This window comes from Copidosoma floridanum, unplaced genomic scaffold (assembly GCF_036245765.1).
Source record: "Copidosoma floridanum isolate Cflo_tuat_1 unplaced genomic scaffold, Cflo_Japanese_pri ptg000029l, whole genome shotgun sequence".
In the NCBI taxonomy this organism is placed as follows: domain Eukaryota; kingdom Metazoa; phylum Arthropoda; class Insecta; order Hymenoptera; family Encyrtidae; genus Copidosoma; species Copidosoma floridanum.
The window spans coordinates 2,365,368-2,387,924 of record NW_028321906.1 but is presented as its reverse complement, the minus strand read 5'-3'; the positions used below and the strand labels follow the sequence as shown (position 1 = coordinate 2,387,924).

Here is a 22,557-nt window from a genome sequence, read left to right as displayed (position 1 = left end):
TTTATCGTAAAATAATATTTGTGCATAAAACAAAATGCTAAATAATACAATAACGAAAACTGAATATAAGCTATAGAGTTAAAAATCACAGTCCACTTTCTTTGTAGTCATTATGAATATCAATGTGGTTCTCTGTTTTCACATTTCACTTAAGATATTAATAAATCGTATACTTGAATTATGCGGTATCTCTTTTGATGTTCTTACGTTAACTAGTAACAAAACAGTATGGTAGTATTATTTAAATCATTCACGGTTCTGAAATGCATAGTACTTAAATATGCTAAAATTATGTACTATTGTTGCATCAGATAGCAACAATATCCTTTCACAGTCCACAATTTTTAAGAGTTAGTTACAGTGTTATTGTCATAACTCACTTGATCTCGAATATAAATTTTCCTTTCTTGTATGTTTCCTTTCTTAAAACAGTTTTAGGTAATGGTTATTAAGATGAGTTTGAACAACTTATTCTTGTTCAACGATGCGTACAAGAATAAGTTATTCAAACACATCTTAATGACCAATACATATAATAGTTTTCATTTTCATTTATAAGCTTTTGATATTTTTATTGTTATGTGTGTTAGAAAAGTTAAAAACAAATATCAAGTTTTTAATTTATGATAAAATCTTTTATTATATCTAATTACTTATTATTATAAGACATTCCTAACTCTGTAACAAAAATACTTTTTGCATCTACATACATAAAATATACATAGCCTATCATCTTACTAATAAATAAAGCAAAGTCGCTAAAACCGTTGTAATCGCTAACCGCGAAAACCACTAAACCGATTTTGCTGAAATTTTGCTCACTGATTCATGATATTTCCTAGATGGTTTTAGTATAGTTTTTATCTTAAGAAATTTAATAACAATAGCAATAAATGAGCTCAAAGTTTTGCAAAAATACGCCAGCTTTTCACTTTAGTTCAGTAAAATCCGCTAGGTGGCGTCGACATAAAATCGGAGCTACCTGCAACATAATTAAATAAGTGTGGTTATAATACGCCGGAGCGTCTCGATAGTGATTGTAGTCGAACTTCGGCAGTTCAACGAGCTGTATAGAGAATGGAGATGATAGTCTTGCAGCTGGGAATCCCGGTAACGGGCGACACTTTTCTCTAAGGGGGAAGGGACCTAGGTGTCCATTCACCCTGAATCTCGACAAGTGCGATAAAAAAAAAAAAATTAATTTCAACCGATGCCGTCTCTGCCCCAATATCAGGAGACATATCTATAGCCAGAGCACAATCTGCACCAACTCTTCAAAGTTGTGTGGTAGTCCCACCATCCCACCTGGTGCAGTTAGAGAATTTTTGGCTACAAATGTAAGCAAGGGAAAACAGCTCTGAGGGGCATGGGCAGCCATAACGGCTACCTTCTTGGTCGTCGTGTCCCCAACGCGCTTACCCACATGTTCCCGTCTAACGATGAGCGGTTGGTTATCCGGAAAACGACCCGAGACGAGATATTCTCTGGTCAGCGGCGTACCTTCCTCCATCATTGTCTCAGCACATCGAGACTCCCAGGGTAAGAATCAAGCAACCCGTAGCCAGCTCCTCATCATCAGGAATAATAATAAAGAATAGTCTGGAAGTTTCACCACTGGCGCTTATTAGGGCCATTATAAGTATTTACGTTCCCTACTTAACCATCAATTTCATCGGTTCTTTTTAGGATCCACCTAAGTGTAAACTACCTTGCCAACAAAAACATTTTTACTACCATTTCCGGAAGCAATTCGTCGACTAAAAGACTATATTAACTAAAGACGGGCACTATTAAACCAAGTCAGCCATTCACTAGCAGACGTCACCTGCCGAGTTGTTCTTCGCAAGGCTGGAAAACCCGGTGACCGACGACCCTATACTACCCTCTCGACTCTAAGCATTCAACCAGGAATCACTGATACTCTCCAAGGTCTGCTCTGAGCAAACCTATAACAGCTATGTAGGAAAAAAAACTTGAGCCAACGGGACAGCCTCCACTGGACAAGTATCACTAACCAATCTCCCCTTCTAAGATCACCAAAACAACTGAATCTGCCAATAAAAAAGGTGCTTTAGACACTAACGTCTTTAACGTTATACCGGGAGACGTTGGTAAAGAGCACAACAACTAGCCCCAAAGCTTCAGACTTTGTAATTTTTCTCCCGATCAGTCTGAGTCTTCAACAGCAAGTCAGAGAAGATCACCCTGAGGTATCCAGGCAGTCACAATTGCTGTTAACTGCAGTCAAGAAAGAGTTAACTTAAGAAGCTCACCGGTCTTTTTTAGGGCAATCGGACGTCGAACTTCCTTGCCAACAAATATATTAGAACTTAACAAAGTTGACAGAAAACATCTTTTAGGGGTCACAAAAATTTTAAGCATGCCAAAAGTCGCAAGAGGGTGAATTGGAAGAAAAACTTCAAGTGTATCTAATAAATACAATTTTACTTAGGCGTCAAGAAACTGACGCAGAAAATTATCGTGATTGAAACGGCAGCGTCAAAATCGACAACTAAAGAGTCCATTACGTGAGAGATCAGCTTTTCATTGTACCCTCACAGCAATCTCTGAAATCTTTAAAGATCCTACTTCAGATTTTTTAATGAGTAGAAAATGTATTTGTGTTTTTGTGTCAATAAAAATGTAGGGTTTAAGGTCCAGGACTTTGTTGCTCTGGTAATAAAGTTGTGAGATATGAGAAAAAAAAATTTTTTTTTAATATAAATTTTTTGGGGGTTTAAAATCTTAACAGCTTTAAAAAATAGCCGTTTTCGTGAATTACACGGAAGAAACTGTAAATCAACGGCTTCTTATGGCCACCGATTATTTTATGGCATAAAGAACGCACGGTACTTTTCAGCATAATTATTTTTTTGAATTTTCACAACCCAATAACCTTATCATTTGACCAAATAAACTATATGGATTCCGAAAAAATATGTTTTTAATAAGAAGATTTTTGTTCCGAGATGTATCAGGAATATGTGTAAAATTTCTAACTGAAAATGTTTCACATTACATGTCAACACACTACGGTATTTTATTTAGTAAGTCTTGGGCGAAGCCGAGACGGGGGGCTGCTAGTAGATACATATTTTACCAATGGAAATACCTCTTTGAGGTCAGTACACTATAATAGAAAAAGTGTATGTGTATACATCTCTTAAGTTGTATGGGATGCGCATTTGAGTTGTAATACGCCAAACAGACAAAGAAGTAATCATAATTATACTTGAAGTAAAATCATAAAAAAATACTTTTGAAACCGAAGTGTAATACTACTTTAACCCGCACTTAACAGATAAGTGGTTACACATTTGATTAACCTATGGTAAATAAGCGATACAGACAGCTAATTTATGTAGGGCTGAAGAGTTTCTTATTTTTTATTTGCACTATATTTCATCTAATTATAACTTGCTTCAAGTAATGCAGTATTCGATTCATTAATGCAACTGAACCGCCTTCTTCCACGTGTAACTTCTCTTTCTCTCTCTCTCTCTCTCTCTTTGTAATTAATAAAAAGCTAATCTAATATAATCTTATCGTATTTCTCTCTCTCTTTCTATCTCTATATCCTCTCGTTGGTGCTACCTCGCTCCTCCGTTTGTCTTTTACAGCTGTTTGTGATATTTGTGAAAGTATAGAACAAAACAAATATCACAGTTTAATTTTCTATGTATTGTACAGCCACAAGCAAATCACAATGACACATCATGACTCTGCATAATTATATTATCTTGCCTTGTGGTGGCATTTATGAGGCAAAATTTTTTCGACTGACCTTTGATTATACTGTGTTTCATTGGTGTACGTGGAAATCTCCTTTTATTTTTCACTTTTCAAGGAGCAGCAATGAGCCTAATTTCTCTAAGAAAACACACCTGATAAACATATTTTTCTTTACATTCTAGAGTCCTTGATGAGTATAAATAATCTTGTGAACATGCGATGAGTTCTTTTTTATCAGAACTGAAAAAACCAATTTCCGCTAAGATTTGACGAACTATTTTCTATCCAACTAGTTGACATAAAAATATCGGTGCAAACAATAGGTGAAGTAGTTATTTCACCGATTCACAGTATTTACCGATAGTACAGTGCATAAAAATATGCTCTTGGCAGTATTTTAGGTAGATAGTAAAACAGCAGAGAAAGTTTACGTAATTGTTGGTGAATCATGCAAAATTTGACGAAAATTTAGAAGTCTATGTAAATAACTCATGAACTGACTGTTATCATAAGAATTTATTATAAACTACTGTTTCGGAAGTTAATTTTAGAAAAAAAGTATATGTTTCTATGTTCAGCGAGATCACAAATTGTATGTCGTACAGATTTTAGCTAATAACGTAACATTTTTTATATTCTGATCTTTAAATTTTAGTGAACTCTCGTTATTTTATTATATTGTTAAAATAGACTGTTTAAAACTTGTGCGGTTCTTACTGTATACAATTTTTAAGTACTACGAGGCTGGATGCTGTGGCCACGGTGTAGCATCAAACAAGCACGCACCTGTCATTGTATATTCTTTAGTTTGGGTTTTTTTCTAGAAAAGCTAAAGGAAGAATCTAAAAAATCAACAATATTTTACTAAATGTAAAATTTTTATGAAGAAAAGAAACATTACAGTGGCTGAAAAAGTCTGCCATCCAAACTGTTTTTCCAATACAGGCACTGTGAATTCAGAAACGAACAAAAAAACTACAAAAATATATTTTTTAAATAAACGATTGAGATATAAAAATTAAACATCATTAGCTAAAATTTGTAGGACACACAATTTGTAACCTTACTAAACATAGAAGCATAAAATTTTTTTTAAATGAACTGCGTGGAAACAGTATTTTTTGTTATATGTTCTTATAAAAGTCGACTTATGAATAATTTAAGTACACTTACTAATTTTGGTTAAATTTTGCATGATTCAGCAAAAAATTACGTAAACTTCGTTAGCTGCTTTATAAGCTACCTAAAATACTGCCAAGAGCTCATTTATGTATGTACTATACTGTCAGTAAATACCGGTAAATACTGTGAGGTTTTCAATAACTGGAATGTTAAGAAAAATAAGAAAATTTTTTTTACTTTGCAAACATGTTATAAAAAATGAAATGTTGAAAAAATTATATTACCCCTTGGAAACAATTACCTCAAAAATGTTGGAATAGATTTTTAACCTATTGATTGTACCGATATTTTCATGTCAATCAGTGCGGTGAAAAAATATTCGTCAAATCTTATCAGAAATCGATTTTTTCTATCTCTAATGCAAAAAAATAAGGAGATTTTGATTAATCATCATAAATTATGTTTTCCTACTTAAAGTGTTTACTGAACTCTCACTAGAAAAAATAGGGTTCGCACCTGGTGTGCATCCAAACATGGCAAAGACCTATAGTGCTTGCCCTGGTGATGTGTGAGAGTAGGTTCAGCAAAATTTATGTAATGTACTAAGTATTTTGGAATATGTTAGTAATTTTAAATTTTTAGATTTGTAATATTCAGAAACTCAAACACTACGGATCTGATAAATGACGTATATCGATATAGTCTGACGTTTAAGTCATTATTCATACAGTAATCACCATACGGTACACGTCAGTTATACTCATAGATAATCTCCAACGCTAATTATTAGTAGAAATTTTTCACAGAATTTACTTATCGGCGACAACACTGCCTATTAAGTGCTTACCAAAAAGTAACAGCTAATGGACTTGTAATCCCTTCCACAGTAGAAAGTAACGAATGGTATGTTTGAAACCATTTGTCCATGCGTTACAAATAAGTTCAGTGTTAGCTCACGATTCTAACTTGTACATTTAAAGTGTCAGTAAGAATCTATTATCGTGATCGTGAACATATCACCTATAGAAAATCTTTAAATCGTCAAAGACAGTTGAAGCCCTGTGTCTCTTTCAAATTGGAATAATTTTATTAAAATTAGAATATAAAGTTATCGTCCTAGACAAAATGGAGATTCAGAATTCAAAACAGCTAGATGATGTTGCTGAGGAGCCCAAGCCTCAAGATACGGAAATGAAAAGTAAATATAATATTCACATAATTATTTTGCATTAAAAAAAGTTTTTAAGGGTGTACAAAACGTGTGTTTTAATATTTCCAGACCAATATAAAAAAAAAAGAAGCAGGACGGCATTTACATCGATGCAGATAACTACTCTCGAACAGGTATTCGAGACGACCAAGTATTTGAGCCGGTTCCATCGATTTCACTTGGCACAAAAGTTAAAACTCACGGAACCTCAAGTGAAAATATGGTTTCAAAATCGCAGAATGAAGTTCAAGAAAGACAACGAAAATTGCCCTGATACCCAAAACATTTCTAAAAAAAGTACATCGCTGCCATCCACAGCAGCACTCGGCCAGTTGGGCGCTATCGGTGTTAAAAAATTGCTCCAAAATGAGCAGCCATCGCACATACCGCAAGAGCCATTGCCTCCGTATCAGCAAACGTTTACTCCCCATCAACACGTACAACAATCACTAATTCCCCGACGGCCATTGCATTTTCGTGAAATGCAGCAGACACCATCGCTGCATCCATACATCCCGGCAACTCAACAGCTTGGAATTTTAAAACGAATGCCGCATCCTATAAGCTCTGGAGCCTTGGTGCCTTTGGCTCGAACCAGTGATGTCTACTACAATCCATCTGCTTGTTATAACGATGCCAGGTAATACAAGATTTCATTATTTATTATATTGTTAAAATTTCTACGAAGTAAATCGATGAAAATATAAATAAAAGTAATGGTCAGCTTGAAAATTTTTTTCTGTATTCAGTTTATTACAGTACTATATGATAAGTATTAATTTTACAGAGATATCTACAAAATTTACTTTCAATACTGTCCTAAATACTACGTAGTAAAGGTTTTAGCTAGTTTAAACATTGAATACAAGTTAGAATTCTTACGCATTTTAAGAAAAAAATTATTCACCGGATTAAGTCCAGCCTTAATGCACAGCCATTAGACGTTTAATGCACAGCAATTAGACGATTACATGACAAGAGTTGGCAATGAAAATTTGATTTAACTTCAAAATGCACAGACAAGCATCTTACCATTTTGATGATAAATTTTTGCAAGTGCCAAAAATATAACAGCTAGTCATTATTTATTTTTTAATTACAACTTTTAAACACGAGCATTAAAAAAAATTTCGTTAAATTGTTTGATTAATTGTAGATTGAAAGTGAATGAGCTTGAATCAGAGAAACTAAGGCATATGCAACAGCTCCAGCAAGAAGTGTATTCACCTGCCCAGCTAATGCAAGAGCCCCAGCAGCTTCAGCAGCTGCCGATAAAACTAGATCATCTACAAGTACAGCAGCTACAACAATTACAATGGTATAACCGACATGTGTTGCCAAAAATTTTCGGTAGTTTCATTTACAGAACGTAACGCGATTCTTTGCAACGTTTAAAGTGACTACTTTTTTTAAGTAATTTTTTTTTATCCTGGGATACAGAGTAAAAAGTAATTTTGATCTTGCCAATATTCTCCTTAAAATCCCACAGACGGCCTTCAAATTCATTAATAATAAGTATTTTCTTAAGAATAAGATATTTTTTTCTAGGCCAGAGTGTATAACAGATTTGGCAATGAAAAAATTAATTAATTAAATTAATTTTTTATTATTGACAAAGTTACAGTACAACCCAAATTTGTCCGGAATGTATATTTGTAAACAGTGGAGATGTTTTATAGTGCTAAAGGGCCTGCCCTATACATGTACTACAATCTTGAGTGCTACATTATTGTGGCTTCACCTCCTGCGTGTTCCGCGTGCCAGCGATCAAAAGCGGCTAAATGCATACAAAACACTTCCTCTTGCGTTTGAGGCATGACCTATCCACGAGGCGTCAGAGCAAAGGTGTTACTTAAAAAAAACAAGATTAAAACAGTATCCAATTTTGTATGATTATGTTATTATTTACCACTGAGTTTAAACATACATGTATGCTTACTCGAAATTTAAAATAATAAACTTGCATGCAGTACAACATGCTTTTTCAGCCCTTTAATAGCGTTTTTCGTTATTAACTGTATAATCACACTACAAATAATACAAACAAGTGCATTTTTAGAAAATCTATAATTTTTGTATCAAATATTTTGTCTAAAAATGTAGTGTACAAAAATTAAATGATGCAAATAATCGATTTTTTGTCATTTTGAAACGATATTTGTTAATTTAATCGTTAAGAAGGCACTTTGAAAAAAACTTAGATCATAAAAAAGTTTTATTTTAATGATTTTTATTGCAATTGTTATGTGCGATTGCACAATCTAGAAAAAAAAACGTGTAAAACAAAACAGTTGTATTTTAATGATATATAAATCTGGGTACAAACGTGAACGTATAAAATGTACATAAATAAAGTTATCACAAAAAACTGGTTTTTTGTCTAAGAGCGCTGCACCAAAAATACGGTCGAAATTCAAACCATCAGCTTAGACATCCAACTCGAAGTAACGAACAAAATTTTAGCTCATTTGGATTATAATTACTAGAGTTAGTCGATGAACTTGATAACGTTATAATATATTCTTCTACACATACGTCATGTGACTAACTCAGATCACCCTCATTTTACGTTCAAAATTTATTTTACACTCAAAACAGAAGATATAAAAGTGTCTGCATTGTTTCTTGAATTTTTGTTCTTACAGTATATAGCTTATAAATTAACCATATGTTTTTTTAATAAATAATTTAATATAAAAAATTTAAAAATATTAAGTCTCTTTGGATACAACAGACAACCTTTTGGCACGGTCGTTCTAATAATTCAGTGCCTTAAGAAAAAACTACTACCAACATTCTTGCTTTAAAGTAATTACGAATCTTACTTAAATTATTTGGCATAAGGTAAAAAAAGGAGTGAATAATGTGGCAATAGTTACTAATAATAGAAAAATAAAAAGATAACGTATATTTTTTGTTTTAATACTAAAAGATTTGTAAGGGATAAAAATTCACATATTGAAATGATCTAACATAATTTTGCTTTTTAAAATTAGTCATATGTGTGTGTACGTGTGCAAGTATGTAATAAGTAACATCTCAGAGTTATCTTTCCGATTCTCATAAACCGTAGCTTAATTTTTTAATTTTAAATACCTGCCGTTGCTGAGTAATAAGATTTAGGTTTCATTCATTATTTTTTTTTATTCTCCAATTTTATCGATTCGGAAAGATCAACTTTTCTAAGAAAGTTACTTAGTCAGTCTTTCATTGTTATTATAAGATGTTTTATGTTGAAAATCTAAAAAACATACTTTAATATAATTGAAAAAAATAAGATATGGTAATTTGTGAGGGGCATAACTAGGCATTTGTACACAACCAATCGTATTTTGTAACTACATTCATTAAAATGATTGTTTTCATTCTCCTTAGATACCTACTACGGCTAAAAAATAAAATTTTGATTAAATAGTCATTTTCTATTATTTTTATTTCCATTTTATTGATTTGTTAATAGTATATTGCGTATACGAGTTGGCAAAGGCTTCGAATGTCGAACCGGGAGGTTTACGGTACGAGCCAAAGATGAGGGCCATAACGAGATTTGTAAAGAAGCCTTTTCGAACGAGTTTCGTATACTATTTTTCCTCCTGAGAACCCAAAATCTAGCGGCGAAGGTGCTATTTTGAGGTTAGAAGTCAGAAAAACACTTTTTTTTAAAGATATTGTAAGTTAAAAACTTATTAGGATCACAAAACTTTCTTCAAAAAAGGATTTATTTATAGAAAATTCTAGAAAATTTGGTATGATGGTAGATAATTTTATTTATTTATTGTTAAAGAATTATTATAATCTTACTAATATATAAAGCAAAGTCGCTAAAACCGTTGTAATCGCTAACCGCGAAAACTACTGAACCGATTTTGCTGAAATTTTGCACACTGATTCATGATACTTCCTAGATGGTTTTAGTATAGTTTTTATCTTAAAAAATTTAATAACAATAGCAATAAATGAGCTCAAAGTTTTGCAAAAATACGCCAGCTTTTCACTTTAGTTCAGTAAAATCCGCTAGGTGGCGTCGACATAAAATCGAAGCTACCTGCAACATAATTAAATAAGTGTGGTTATAATACGCCGGAGCGTATCGTCAGATCTGTAGTCGAGCTTCGGCAGCTCATCAAGCTGTGTAGAGAATGCTGGTGATAGTCCTGCAGCTGGGTATCCCGGTTACGGACGACACTCTTCTCTAAGGGGGAAGGGACCCAAGTGTCCCTTCACCCTGAATCTCGACGAGTGCGATCAAGAAAAATAAATTAATTCCAACCGATGCCGTCTCTGCCATCCCACCTGGTGTAGTTAAAGAATTTGTGTCTCTTCAAATGTAAGCAAGGAAAAACAGCTCTAATGGGCACGGGAAGCCACAACGGCTACCTTCTTGGTAGTCGCGTCCCCAACGCGCTTACCCACATGTTCCCGTCTAAAGATGAGCAATTGAGCAGTTGGTTGTCCGGGGAACGACCCGAAGACGAGATATTCTTTGGTCAGCGGCGTACCTCCCTCCATCACAGTCTCCGTACATCGAGACTCCCAGGGTAAGAATCAAGCAACCCGTAGCCAGCTCTTCATCATCAGGAATAATAATAAAGAATAGCCTGGAAGTTTCACCACTGGCGCTTTTTAGGGCCATTATAAGTATTTACGTTCCCTACTTAACCATCAATTTCATCGGTTCTTTTTAGGGGCCACCTTAGTGTAAACTACCTTGCCAAGAAATACATTTTTATTACCATTTCCGGAAGCGATTCGTCAACTAAAAGACTATATTAACTAAAGACGGGCACTATTAAACCAAGTCAGCTATTCACTGGCAGACGTCACCTGCGGAGTTGTTCTTCGCAAGGCTGGAAAACCCGGTGACCGTCGACCCTATACTACCCTCTCGACTCTAAGCATTCAACCAGGAATCACTGATCCTCTCCAAGGTCTGCGCTGGGCAAACCTATAACAGCTATAAAGGAAAAAAAAACTTGAGCCAACGGGACAGCCTCCACTGGACAAGTATCACTAACCAATCTCCCCATCTAAGATCACCAAAACAACTAAATCTGCAAAATAAAAAAGGTGCTTTAGACACCAACGTCTTTGACGTTATACCGGGAGACGTTGGGAAAGAGCACTACAACTAGCCCCAAAGCTTCGGACTTTGTAATTTTTCTCCCAATCAGTCTGGGTCTTCAACAGTAAGCCAGAGAAGATCATCCTGAGGTATCCAGGCAGTCACAATTGCTGTTAACTGCAGTCAAAAAAGAGTTAACTTAAGAAGCTCACCAGTCTTTTTTAGGGCCATCGGACGTCGAACTACCTTGCCAACAAATGTATTAAAATTAACAAAGTTGACTGAAAATAGCCTTTAGGGGTCATAAAAGTCGTAAGCATACCAATAGTCGCAAAAGGGTATATTGGAAAAAAAACCTCAAATGTATCTAATGAATACAATTTGAGGCGTCAAGAAACTGACGCAGAAAATTTATCGAGATTGAAACAGCAGCGTCAAAATCGTCAACTTAAGAGTCCATTACGCGAGAGATCAGCTTTTCATTGTACCCTCACAGCAATCTCTGAAATCTTTAAAGATCCTACTTCAGATTTTTTAATGAGTAGAAAATGTATTTGTGTTTTTGTGGCAATAAAAATGTTGGGTTTAAGGTCCAGGACTTTGTTGCTCTGGTAATAAAATTGTGAGATATGAGAAAAAACAATTTTTTTTTAATATAAATTTTTTGGGGGTTTTAAATCTTAACAGCTTTAAAAAATAGCCCTTTTCGTGAATTACACAGAAGAAACCAAATCAACAACTTCTTATAGCCATCGATTATTTTATGGCATAAAGAACGCACAGTACTTTTCAGAATAATTATTTTTTTGAATTTTTACACCTTATTATTTGACCAAATAAACTATATGGATTCCGAAAAAATATGTTTTTAATAAGAAGATTTTTGTTCTGAGATGTATCGGGAATATGTGTAAAATTTTTTAACTAAAAATGTTTTACATTACGTGTCAACACACTACGGTGTTTTATTTAGTAAGTCTCGGGCGAAGCCGAGACGGGGGGCTGCTAGTTCAATATATAACAACATTATTAATAGGTTGAGTACACAAAAAATACATGAGTATGTTGCCAATAAATTGTCAAAAGTTTTTATTTTTTCAAAAAGAATAGTAACATTTTCACATCGTAATGGCAACACAATTATTTACAGATGATATTCAAGCAAATCATGTCACAGGTTTAACTTTTTGTATTAAAAAATTATTTTGTCACCCAGAGTTACTTGAGGCTTTTTTTTTTAAGTGAAAAATCAATGCTGATTGCTCAAATGTTACTTGAGCTCATTGTTCCGGACAAAAGTTATTTCACACTGAGTACAGTGGTGTATATGCGGTACCCCCATGTGCTTGCGAAGATGACTTTTATTAACAAAGGTTTTTGTACATTCAAAGCATTCATAGGGTTTTATACCCATGTGGGTTTGCTCATGTCTTGCAAGATGACTCTTTCGGATAAAACTCTGCAAACACCATTTGCAAGTTTGAAGCTTCACACCAGTATGGGTACGCTCGTGCACTGTAAGACTGCATTTGTGACCGTAAGTTTTGGTACAAGTTTTACAACTGTAAAGGTTATTAATTGTGTGAGTTATTTTATGCACTGTCAGATGACCTTTTTGACTAAATCTTTCCAAACATAATTTACAACTGTAGGGCTTCTGCCCCGTATGAATCCGCATGTGATCTACAAGATAGTTTTTTCGCGTAAAACCTTTCGAACACTCGTTGCACCTGTAAAGGTCATTACCAATATGAATTTTTTCATGCTCTGTGAGATATAATTTTCGAATATAACTTTTAGGACACATATTACAACCATAGGGCTTACTATTAGTATGAGTATAGTGGTGTTCCATAAAATATTTTTTTTTATTAAACTCTTTGAAACACACTTTGCAGGTAAAGGGTCTTTTAACTTCGTGGATTCGTTCATGATCTAAAAGGTGTACTTTTAGAATAAAATTTTTCAAACATACTCTACAACTATAGGATTTATCATTCGAATGGACAGGTTGGTGCACTTTGAGTTGAAAGTTTGTTCTGTAAGATTGATCGCATATATTGCACAAACAAAACCTGTTACATTCGGTCATAATTGTTAACGATACCCGTAGAAGATTACTGTAGCTGCAGTCTGATTGATTCAGAATATCTCTATTGTGGCTATTACTGATTATAATTTGGTATTCTAACCTACTATTGCAGTACGGCGACAAAAGCAGTGCAATAAATACGTTGTTTTATCACTTAACATGCGTATTCACTAAGTTGGATTATCTCATTGAAGGCTTAAAGATTTTTTCATCTACCCAAGCAAAAATGTTATACCTGCAATTAGAAACATAATTCTATAATTCATAATGAATATTCCTGTTGTGGTGTTTGTGATTTTTGTGGTTAGTATGATGGTATATGATGTATTAAAGAATCATGCTAAACAAGGTCAGTGAAAACTCAAAAACATATTTTTTTAATATTTCAGATACTTTTGAGGTCTGAAATAGTATAATTTTACTTTCTGGTGAAGTAATATAGGATATTCTTTTGAGAAAAGTAAATATTGAAATTTTTAAATCATTCTTTTGTAAAAAATGCAATGAACTTTGTAACTCAAAAAGCTAAACAGAAAATACCTTCTGTACATAAAGATACACATGCTAATTTTGTTATTTATACCTGATTCATGAAATTATTTTCTTAAAACAAAGGTATGTGAAAAACTTATTTTCCCATAAGTTTTCTAAGCATTTTCATTTACTTTATTCGTTTAAATAAAAATATTTGTGTAGAAATAGTAAAAGCAGGGCCCAAGGAGCTCTTTGTACTCGACCTTGGATGTATACCAGGTGAAAATCCCATATTTGCCACTAATGGCACTGTAAACGTTTGAAGGTCAGAAAAAAACTGGGTAGAAAAAAATAGTTTCTATTTAAACTGAACCTATTAAAGGTAAGAGTAGCTCTTACTTACAGAATTGAATAAATTTTTAACTTGTCGAAACTCACAACTAGATGTAACAATGTAAAACGAATAATTTTGTTAAAAATATGTTTAAAGGCGAAGAACTTACACTATTTTTAGAAATTCACTCTTTTCAAAGAAAACTCTATCATTTTTTTTAAGTAGCTTATTTCATCTATTTTTAGTAGCTTAGAAAAGTTGGACAAGGTTGTAAGGAGGTTTTATCACATTTCAACTGAGCCTACGTGCTATTCTATCTTGTATACTACAATATATTTTATTTCTTTCCCTCTCTAGAGAAATATGGCCGGTAGTATTTGTTACTGCACGCACTAAATGTAACTGCAGACAAAAATAATATTTTAGCTATTGTATCAACTTTTTCATTGCTAACTCCTATTAAGTCACCCGATTTTTAAAGATGATAATCTCAGCTGTACGGTACGTATTTTTTTTGCTTGTACATTCCATTTTAGCAGTTTAATTGATCATGAAAATTTTGCTTCAAGCCTTCCGTCATAATAGGCTGTGTTAAGTGAGCTCGAAAAGTGCTAATTTAAAATTGAATTATCTCGGGATTTTGATGACAAACTCACAAAGATGAGGATACCATTGGATTTAGCGTAATCTGAACTTTGAAAATATATCATTCAAAGTTTTTTTACATTCCATGATGGAGCCTCCTTAATCGAAGAACTTTCAAATATGTTTTACAAAAAGTGTAAGGCCAGAAGATAGGATGCCATTTATTCGTAAGTTCCAAAAAACAGAGTATTTGTGGCGATATGTAGTTTAGAAATATGCATTTTTCAGTAGATACTCGAATCCATTTACTCCAAAAGAAGAATAAACAAGTAAAAATCGGGTTTCAGGTGATGAAATCTCCTCCTTTTATAATTTTTTAATGGTATTCGTGGACAATCAAACTACCGTTGAATAGTAACTATGACAGCAAAAAATGGTACGTTACACACCTATAAGATGGGCAAGTAAAGAATTTTCCATTGTTAGCAAGCAATGAGAATTTAACTTTTTGATCTAGGTGAACAATTAACTATATTTTTGGCTGTTAAAAAATTAAAGAAAACAGTAGAGTGCTGATATTCGACAAGATTTAAAATATAGAATCAGTCTAACAACTTGATGTGGTTCTCAAAAAAACGTTTCTGATACGATATTTACGTAAGAGTAAGGCATTCAGTACATCGGCCAGAGTTTCTACTTTACCGATTTCCTTATTATGATGAATTATTTATTGTTAATAACGAATTATCTAGCTGTTTATACCCAAAATTACGAGAAAACGAGAAGAGCCTTCAAGCTGGTACTTTAAGGAATTAATCTAGCCCAAATACAAAGCAATCAATTGCTAATTGAGAGAGAAAAGTTACGCATTTCTTGATCATGAAAATGTTTCAGTGTGCATAACCTGAAATGTATAACATTTTTCAAAAAGTAATGCATTGAACTACCTGAAATTATTATAGGGCCTCTAAAATAAAGAGTTTATGTATTACTTTACTTATCTAAGGTTTGAAGTATTTATCATGGTATTTAAAATTAAAAAAGTGTAGATAAAATTATTAGTTTGAAGGAAGGATCCAACTAATGCATAGCAAAAAAATTTTTTTTCCGCCCTCGGGTGGTTTTGGGAGGCTGGTACTTCCTCGGGCGAAAAAGCAGTTTTCCGGAACTCGTTCGAAAAGTCTCCTTTACAAACCTCGTTACGTCCCTCGCCTTCGGCTTGGGCCGCAAACCTCTCGGTTCGCAAACAGAGACTTTTCAAACTCGTAGGAGAACTACTATTTTTTACTCTTGATATGACAGTAAATGCTGGAAAATTATTTTGTTCGATTATATATATAACAATTGAATAACGAAATAGACAAATATTCGTAAACGTAAATCAAATCGAATGACAAAATAATTAAAGCACGCGAAGCATGTCAAAAAATGCACATTTTAAGTAAGTTCATATTTTTAACTGTAACTATATTTCAAAAAACCATGAGAGGACCGGCGTATATCTTTTTTAGAAAAAGCGGATGTGCGTAAGAATAATTCGAGAGAATTAGACATTTTATTCTTCAGAAAATGCATTTGGATGTATGTCTAGAAACAAACAATAATGTTTTTCTTTTATACAAATTTAAATTGGTATATGTTATCAAATCTGAAACAGTGGCCAGAAAGCACAAACTGTCAAGCTACTTTGTACTCACGCTAAAAAAAAAGAATGTTTCAGATTGCTTGTAATTTTCAGTATCACGTGGTCTAAAAAATTTCTTATCTTACCAGCATAGATATGTTATTTACAACAAAATGTCAAATTTGAATCAAACAATATTTTCAAAACTATTAAAACAAAAGCTTACCTTGTACTTCTAGGTTACTAACTGCAATATTGAATAGTTATAATGTAAACTCAATCCTTATGACTTTTCCATACAATTTATTTGCTTATAGTTTCATGAAACTACAATCATTGCCTTGCTCTCATTATTTGAAAACGTATTTTTCGATGCTTTCTTCATACTACGAATGTCTAATAAACATATACATACAAGTTTATTAAAAAATATAATGGAATACTAAACGCTGCGTACCAAAAAAAGGTTTTTTTAGGGTAGTAAGAAATTATAAGCCATGCCATTGAATAGTTGTAAGGACGGTGAAAAGCAAATGTTTCTACACTGAATATAACTTTACAGAGTGGTTAACATTGTCAAGGCGGAAGGTACCGTTATTAATTTATTAATGTAGTAATGGATATTTTTAGTTTCGTAGAAACTCTTCTGACTCTAGCCTACCACAAGTGAAATACTATTTTCTGATAAATATGCATAATGTTTTTTTGAGAAATTTTTGTAATTATCTATTAACAGAGCTTATCGCTTCTTGCTTTACTTACATATTCATCGCATCATTGTCTTTAGAAAGACAAAAGATAAATAATTTCTTATTCAAAAGTAACACTTTAACATTTATTACCAAAACTTGTGCTCTCGATTGATTGAATCATTAATTGTTTACGTATAATTTTATCGTAAAATAATATTTGTGCATAAAACAAAATGCTAAATAATACAATAACGAAAACTGAATATAAGCTATAGAGTTAAAAATCACAGTCCACTTTCTTTGTAGTCATTATGAATATCAATGTGGTTCTCTGTTTTCACATTTCACTTAAGATATTAATAAATCGTATACTTGAATTATGCGGTATCTCTTTTGATGTTCTTACGTTAACTAGTAACAAAACAGTATGGTAGTATTATTTAAATCATTCACGGTTCTGAAATGCATAGTACTTAAATATGCTAAAATTATGTACTATTGTTGCATCAGATAGCAACAATATCCTTTCACAGTCCACAATTTTTAAGAGTTAGTTACAGTGTTATTGTCATAACTCACTTGATCTCGAATATAAATTTTCCTTTCTTGTATGTTTCCTTTCTTAAAACAGTTTTAGGTAATGGTTATTAAGATGAGTTTGAACAACTTATTCTTGTTCAACGATGCGTACAAGAATAAGTTATTCAAACACATCTTAATGACCAATACATATAATAGTTTTCATTTTCATTTATAAGCTTTTGATATTTTTATTGTTATGTGTGTTAGAAAAGTTAAAAACAAATATCAAGTTTTTAATTTATGATAAAATCTTTTATTATATCTAATTACTTATTATTATAAGACATTCCTAACTCTGTAACAAAAATACTTTTTGCATCTACATAAATAAAATATACATAGCCTATCATCTTACTAATATATAAAGCAAAGTCGCTAAAACCGTTGTAATCGCTAACCGCTAAAACCGTTGTAATCGCTAACCGCGAAAACCATTAAACCGATTTTGCTGAAATTTTGCACACTGATTCATGATATTTCCTAGATGGTTTTAGTATAGTTTTTATCTTAAGAAATTTAATAACAATAGCAATAAATGAGCTCAAAGTTTTGCAAAAATACGCCAGCTTTTCACTTTAGTTCAGTAAAATCCGCTAGGTGGCGTCGACATAAAATCGGAGCTACCTGCAACATAATTAAATAAGTGTGGTTATAATACGCCGGAGCGTCTCGATAGTGATTGTAGTCGAACTTCAGCAGTTCAACGAGCTGTATAGAGAATGGAGATGATAGTCTTGCAGCTGGGAATCCCGGTAACGGGCGACACTTTTCTCTAAGGGGGAAGGGACCTAGGTGTCCATTCACCCTGAATCTCGACAAGTGCGATAAAAAAAAAAAAAAATTAATTTCAACCGATGCCGTCTCTGCCCCAATATCAGGAGACATATCTATAGCCAGAGCACAATCTGCACCAACTCTTCAAAGTTGTGTGGTAGTCCCACCATCCCACCTGGTGCAGTTAGAGAATTTTTGGCTACAAATGTAAGCAAGGGAAAACAGCTCTGAGGGGCATGGGCAGCCATAACGGCTACCTTCTTGGTCGTCGTGTCCCCAACGCGCTTACCCACATGTTCCCGTCTAACGATGAGCGGTTGGTTATCCGAAAAACGACCCGAGACGAGATATTCTCTGGTCAGCGGCGTACCTTCCTCCATCATTGTCTCAGCACATCGAGACTCCCAGGGTAAGAATCAAGCAACCCGTAGCCAGCTCCTCATCATCAGGAATAATAATAAAGAATAGTCTGGAAGTTTCACCACTGGCGCTTATTAGGGCCATTATAAGTATTTACGTTCCCTACTTAACCATCAATTTCATCGGTTCTTTTTAGGATCCACCTAAGTGTAAACTACCTTGCCAACAAAAACATTTTTACTACCATTTCCGGAAGCAATTCGTCGACTAAAAGACTATATTAACTAAAGACGGGCACTATTAAACCAAGTCAGCCATTCACTAGCAGACGTCACCTGCCGAGTTGTTCTTCGCAAGGCTGGAAAACCCGGTGACCGACGACCCTATACTACCCTCTCGACTCTAAGCATTCAACCAGGAATCACTGATACTCTCCAAAGTCTGCTCTGAGCAAACCTATAACAGCTATGTAGGAAAAAAAACTTGAGCCAACGGGACAGCCTCCACTGGACAAGTATCACTAACCAATCTCCCCTTCTAAGATCACCAAAACAACTGAATCTGCCAATAAAAAAGGTGCTTTAGACACTAACGTCTTTAACGTTATACCGGGAGACGTTGGGAAAGAGCACAACAACTAGCCCCAAAGCTTCAGACTTTGTAATTTTTCTCCCGATCAGTCTGAGTCTTCAACAGCAAGTCAGAGAAGATCACCCTGAGGTATCCAGGCAGTCACAATTGCTGTTAACTGCAGTCAAGAAAGAGTTAACTTAAGAAGCTCACCGGTCTTTTTTAGGGCCATCGGACGTCGAACTTCCTTGCCAACAAATATATTAGAACTTAACAAAGTTGACAGAAAACATCTTTTAGGGGTCACAAAAATTTTAAGCATGCCAAAAGTCGCAAGAGGGTGAATTGGAAGAAAAACTTCAAGTGTATCTAATAAATACAATTTTACTTAGGCGTCAAGAAACTGACGCAGAAAATTATCGTGATTAAAACGGCAGCGTCAAAATCGACAACTAAAGAGTCCATTACGTGAGAGATCAGCTTTTCATTGTACCCTCACAGCAATCTCTGAAATCTTTAAAGATCCTACTTCAGATTTTTTAATGAGTAGAAAATGTATTTGTGTTTTTGTGTCAATAAAAATGTAGGGTTTAAGGTCCAGGACTTTGTTGCTCTGGTAATAAAGTTGTGAGATATGAGAAAAAAAAATTTTTTTTTAATATAAATTTTTTGGGGGTTTAAAATCTTAACAGCTTTAAAAAATAGCCGTTTTCGTAAATTACATGGAAGAAACTGTAAATCAACGGCTTCTTATGGCCACCGATTATTTTATGGCATAAAGAACGCACGGTACTTTTCAGCATAATTATTTTTTTGAATTTTCACAACCCAATAACCTTATCATTTGACCAAATAAACTATATGGATTCCGAAAAAATATGTTTTTAATAAGAAGATTTTTGTTCCGAGATGTATCAGGAATATGTGTAAAATTTCTAACTGAAAATGTTTCACATTACATGTCAACACACTACGGTATTTTATTTAGTAAGTCTCGGGCGAAGCCGAGACGGGGGGCTGCTAGTAGATACATATTTTACCAATGGAAATACCTCTTTGAGGTCAGTATACTATAATAGAAAAAGTGTATGTGTATACATCTCTTAAGTTGTATGGGATGCGCATTTGAGTTGTAATACGCCAAACAGACAAAGAAGTAATCATAATTATACTTGAAGTAAAATCATAAAAAAATACTTTTGAAACCGAAGTGTAATACTACTTTAACCCGCACTTAACAGATAAGTGGTTACACATTTGATTAACCTATGGTAAATAAGCGATACAGACAGCTAATTTATGTAGGGCTGAAGAGTTTCTTATTTTTTATTTGCACTATATTTCATCTAATTATAACTTGCTTCAAGTAATGCAGTATTCGATTCATTAATGCAACTGAACCGCCTTCTTCCACGTGTAACTTCTCTTTCTCTCTCTCTCTCTCTCTCTTTGTAATTAATAAAAAGCTAATCTAATATAATCTTATCGTATTTCTCTCTCTCTTTCTATCTCTATATCCTCTCGTTGGTGCTACCTCGCTCCTCCGTTTGTCTTTTACAGCTGTTTGTGATATTTGTGAAAGTATAGAACAAAACAAATATCACAGTTTAATTTTCTATGTATTGTACAGCCACAAGCAAATCACAATGACACATCATGACTCTGCATAATTATATTATCTTGCCTTGTGGTGGCATTTATGAGGCAAAATTTTTTCGACTGACCTTTGATTATACTGTGTTTCATTGGTGTACGTGGAAATCTCCTTTTATTTTTCACTTTTCAAGGAGCAGCAATGAGCCTAATTTCTCTAAGAAAACACACCTGATAAACATATTTTTCTTTACATTCTAGAGTCCTTGATGAGTATAAATAATCTTGTGAACATGCGATGAGTTCTTTTTTATCAGAACTGAAAAAACCAATTTCCGCTAAGATTTGACGAACTATTTTCTATCCAACTAGTTGACATAAAAATATCGGTGCAAACAATAGGTGAAGTAGTTATTTCACCGATTCACAGTATTTACCGATAGTACAGTGCATAAAAATATGCTCTTGGCAGTATTTTAGGTAGATAGTAAAACAGCAGAGAAAGTTTACGTAATTGTTGGTGAATCATGCAAAATTTGACGAAAATTTAGAAGTCTATGTAAATAACTCATGAACTGACTGTTATCATAAGAATTTATTATAAACTACTGTTTCGGAAGTTAATTTTAGAAAAAAAGTATATGTTTCTATGTTCAGCGAGATCACAAATTGTATGTCGTACAGATTTTAGCTAATAACGTAACATTTTTTATATTCTGATCTTTAAATTTTAGTGAACTCTCGTTATTTTATTATATTGTTAAAATAGACTGTTTAAAACTTGTGCGGTTCTTACTGTATACAATTTTTAAGTACTACGAGGCTGGATGCTGTGGCCACGGTGTAGCATCAAACAAGCACGCACCTGTCATTGTATATTCTTTAGTTTGGGTTTTTTTCTAGAAAAGCTAAAGGAAGAATCTAAAAAATCAACAATATTTTACTAAATGTAAAATTTTTATGAAGAAAAGAAACATTACAGTGGCTGAAAAAGTCTGCCATCCAAACTGTTTTTCCAATACAGGCACTGTGAATTCAGAAACGAACAAAAAAACTACAAAAATATATTTTTTAAATAAACGATTAGGATATAAAAATTAAACATCATTAGCTAAAATTTGTAGGACACACAATTTGTAACCTCACTAAACATAGAAGCATAAAATTTTTTTTAAATGAACTGCGTGGAAACAGTATTTTTTGTTATATGTTCTTATAAAAGTCGACTTATGAATAATTTAAGTACACTTACTAATTTTGGTTAAATTTTGCATGATTCAGCAAAAAATTACGTAAACTTCGTTAGCTGCTTTATAAGCTACCTAAAATACTGCCAAGAGCTCATTTATGTATGTACTATACTGTCAGTAAATACCGGTAAATACTGTGAGGTTTTCAATAACTGGAATGTTAAGAAAAATAAGAAAATTTTTTTTACTTTGCAAACATGTTATAAAAAATTAAATGTTGAAAAAATTATATTACCCCTTGGAAACAATTACCTCAAAAATGTTGGAATAGATTTTTAACCTATTGATTGTACCGATATTTTCATGTCAATCAGTGCGGTGAAAAAATATTCGTCAAATCTTATCAGAAATCGATTTTTTCTATCTCTAATGCAAAAAAATAAGGAGATTTTGATTAATCATCATAAATTATGTTTTCCTACTTAAAGTGTTTACTGAACTCTCACTAGAAAAAATAGGGTTCGCACCTGGTGTGCATCCAAACATGGCAAAGACCTATAG

At 33.4% G+C, this 22,557-nt stretch overlaps 2 protein-coding genes across 2 annotated transcripts in view; one reads left to right on the top strand and one right to left on the bottom strand.

Annotated features, from left to right (window-relative positions):
* Positions 1–22,557, bottom strand: part of LOC106644186 (protein trachealess) — a 363,163-nt gene that overhangs the window by 205,276 nt on the left and 135,330 nt on the right. The gene's annotated exons all lie outside the window — the stretch shown is intronic.
* LOC149373668 (uncharacterized) lies at positions 5,867–7,553 on the top strand. The gene is made up of 3 exons (XM_089595998.1): positions 5,867–6,052; positions 6,134–6,704; positions 7,221–7,553. The coding sequence occupies exons 1-3, from the start codon at positions 5,980–5,982 to the stop codon at positions 7,435–7,437; spliced, it is 861 nt and encodes a 286-aa protein (XP_089452124.1). The 5' UTR covers positions 5,867–5,979; the 3' UTR covers positions 7,438–7,553.

Bases quoted from the DNA above. Each gene is read 5' to 3' on its own strand.
- LOC149373668 (XM_089595998.1), top strand. From the start codon at position 5,980: ATGGAGATTCAGAATTCAAAACAGCTAGATGATGTTGCTGAGGAGCCC. The intron at 6,053-6,133 runs GTAAATATAATA...TAATATTTCCAG, and splicing joins TCAAGATACGGAAATGAAAA to ACCAATATAAAAAAAAAAGA. The intron at 6,705-7,220 runs GTAATACAAGAT...GATTAATTGTAG, and splicing joins GCTTGTTATAACGATGCCAG to ATTGAAAGTGAATGAGCTTG.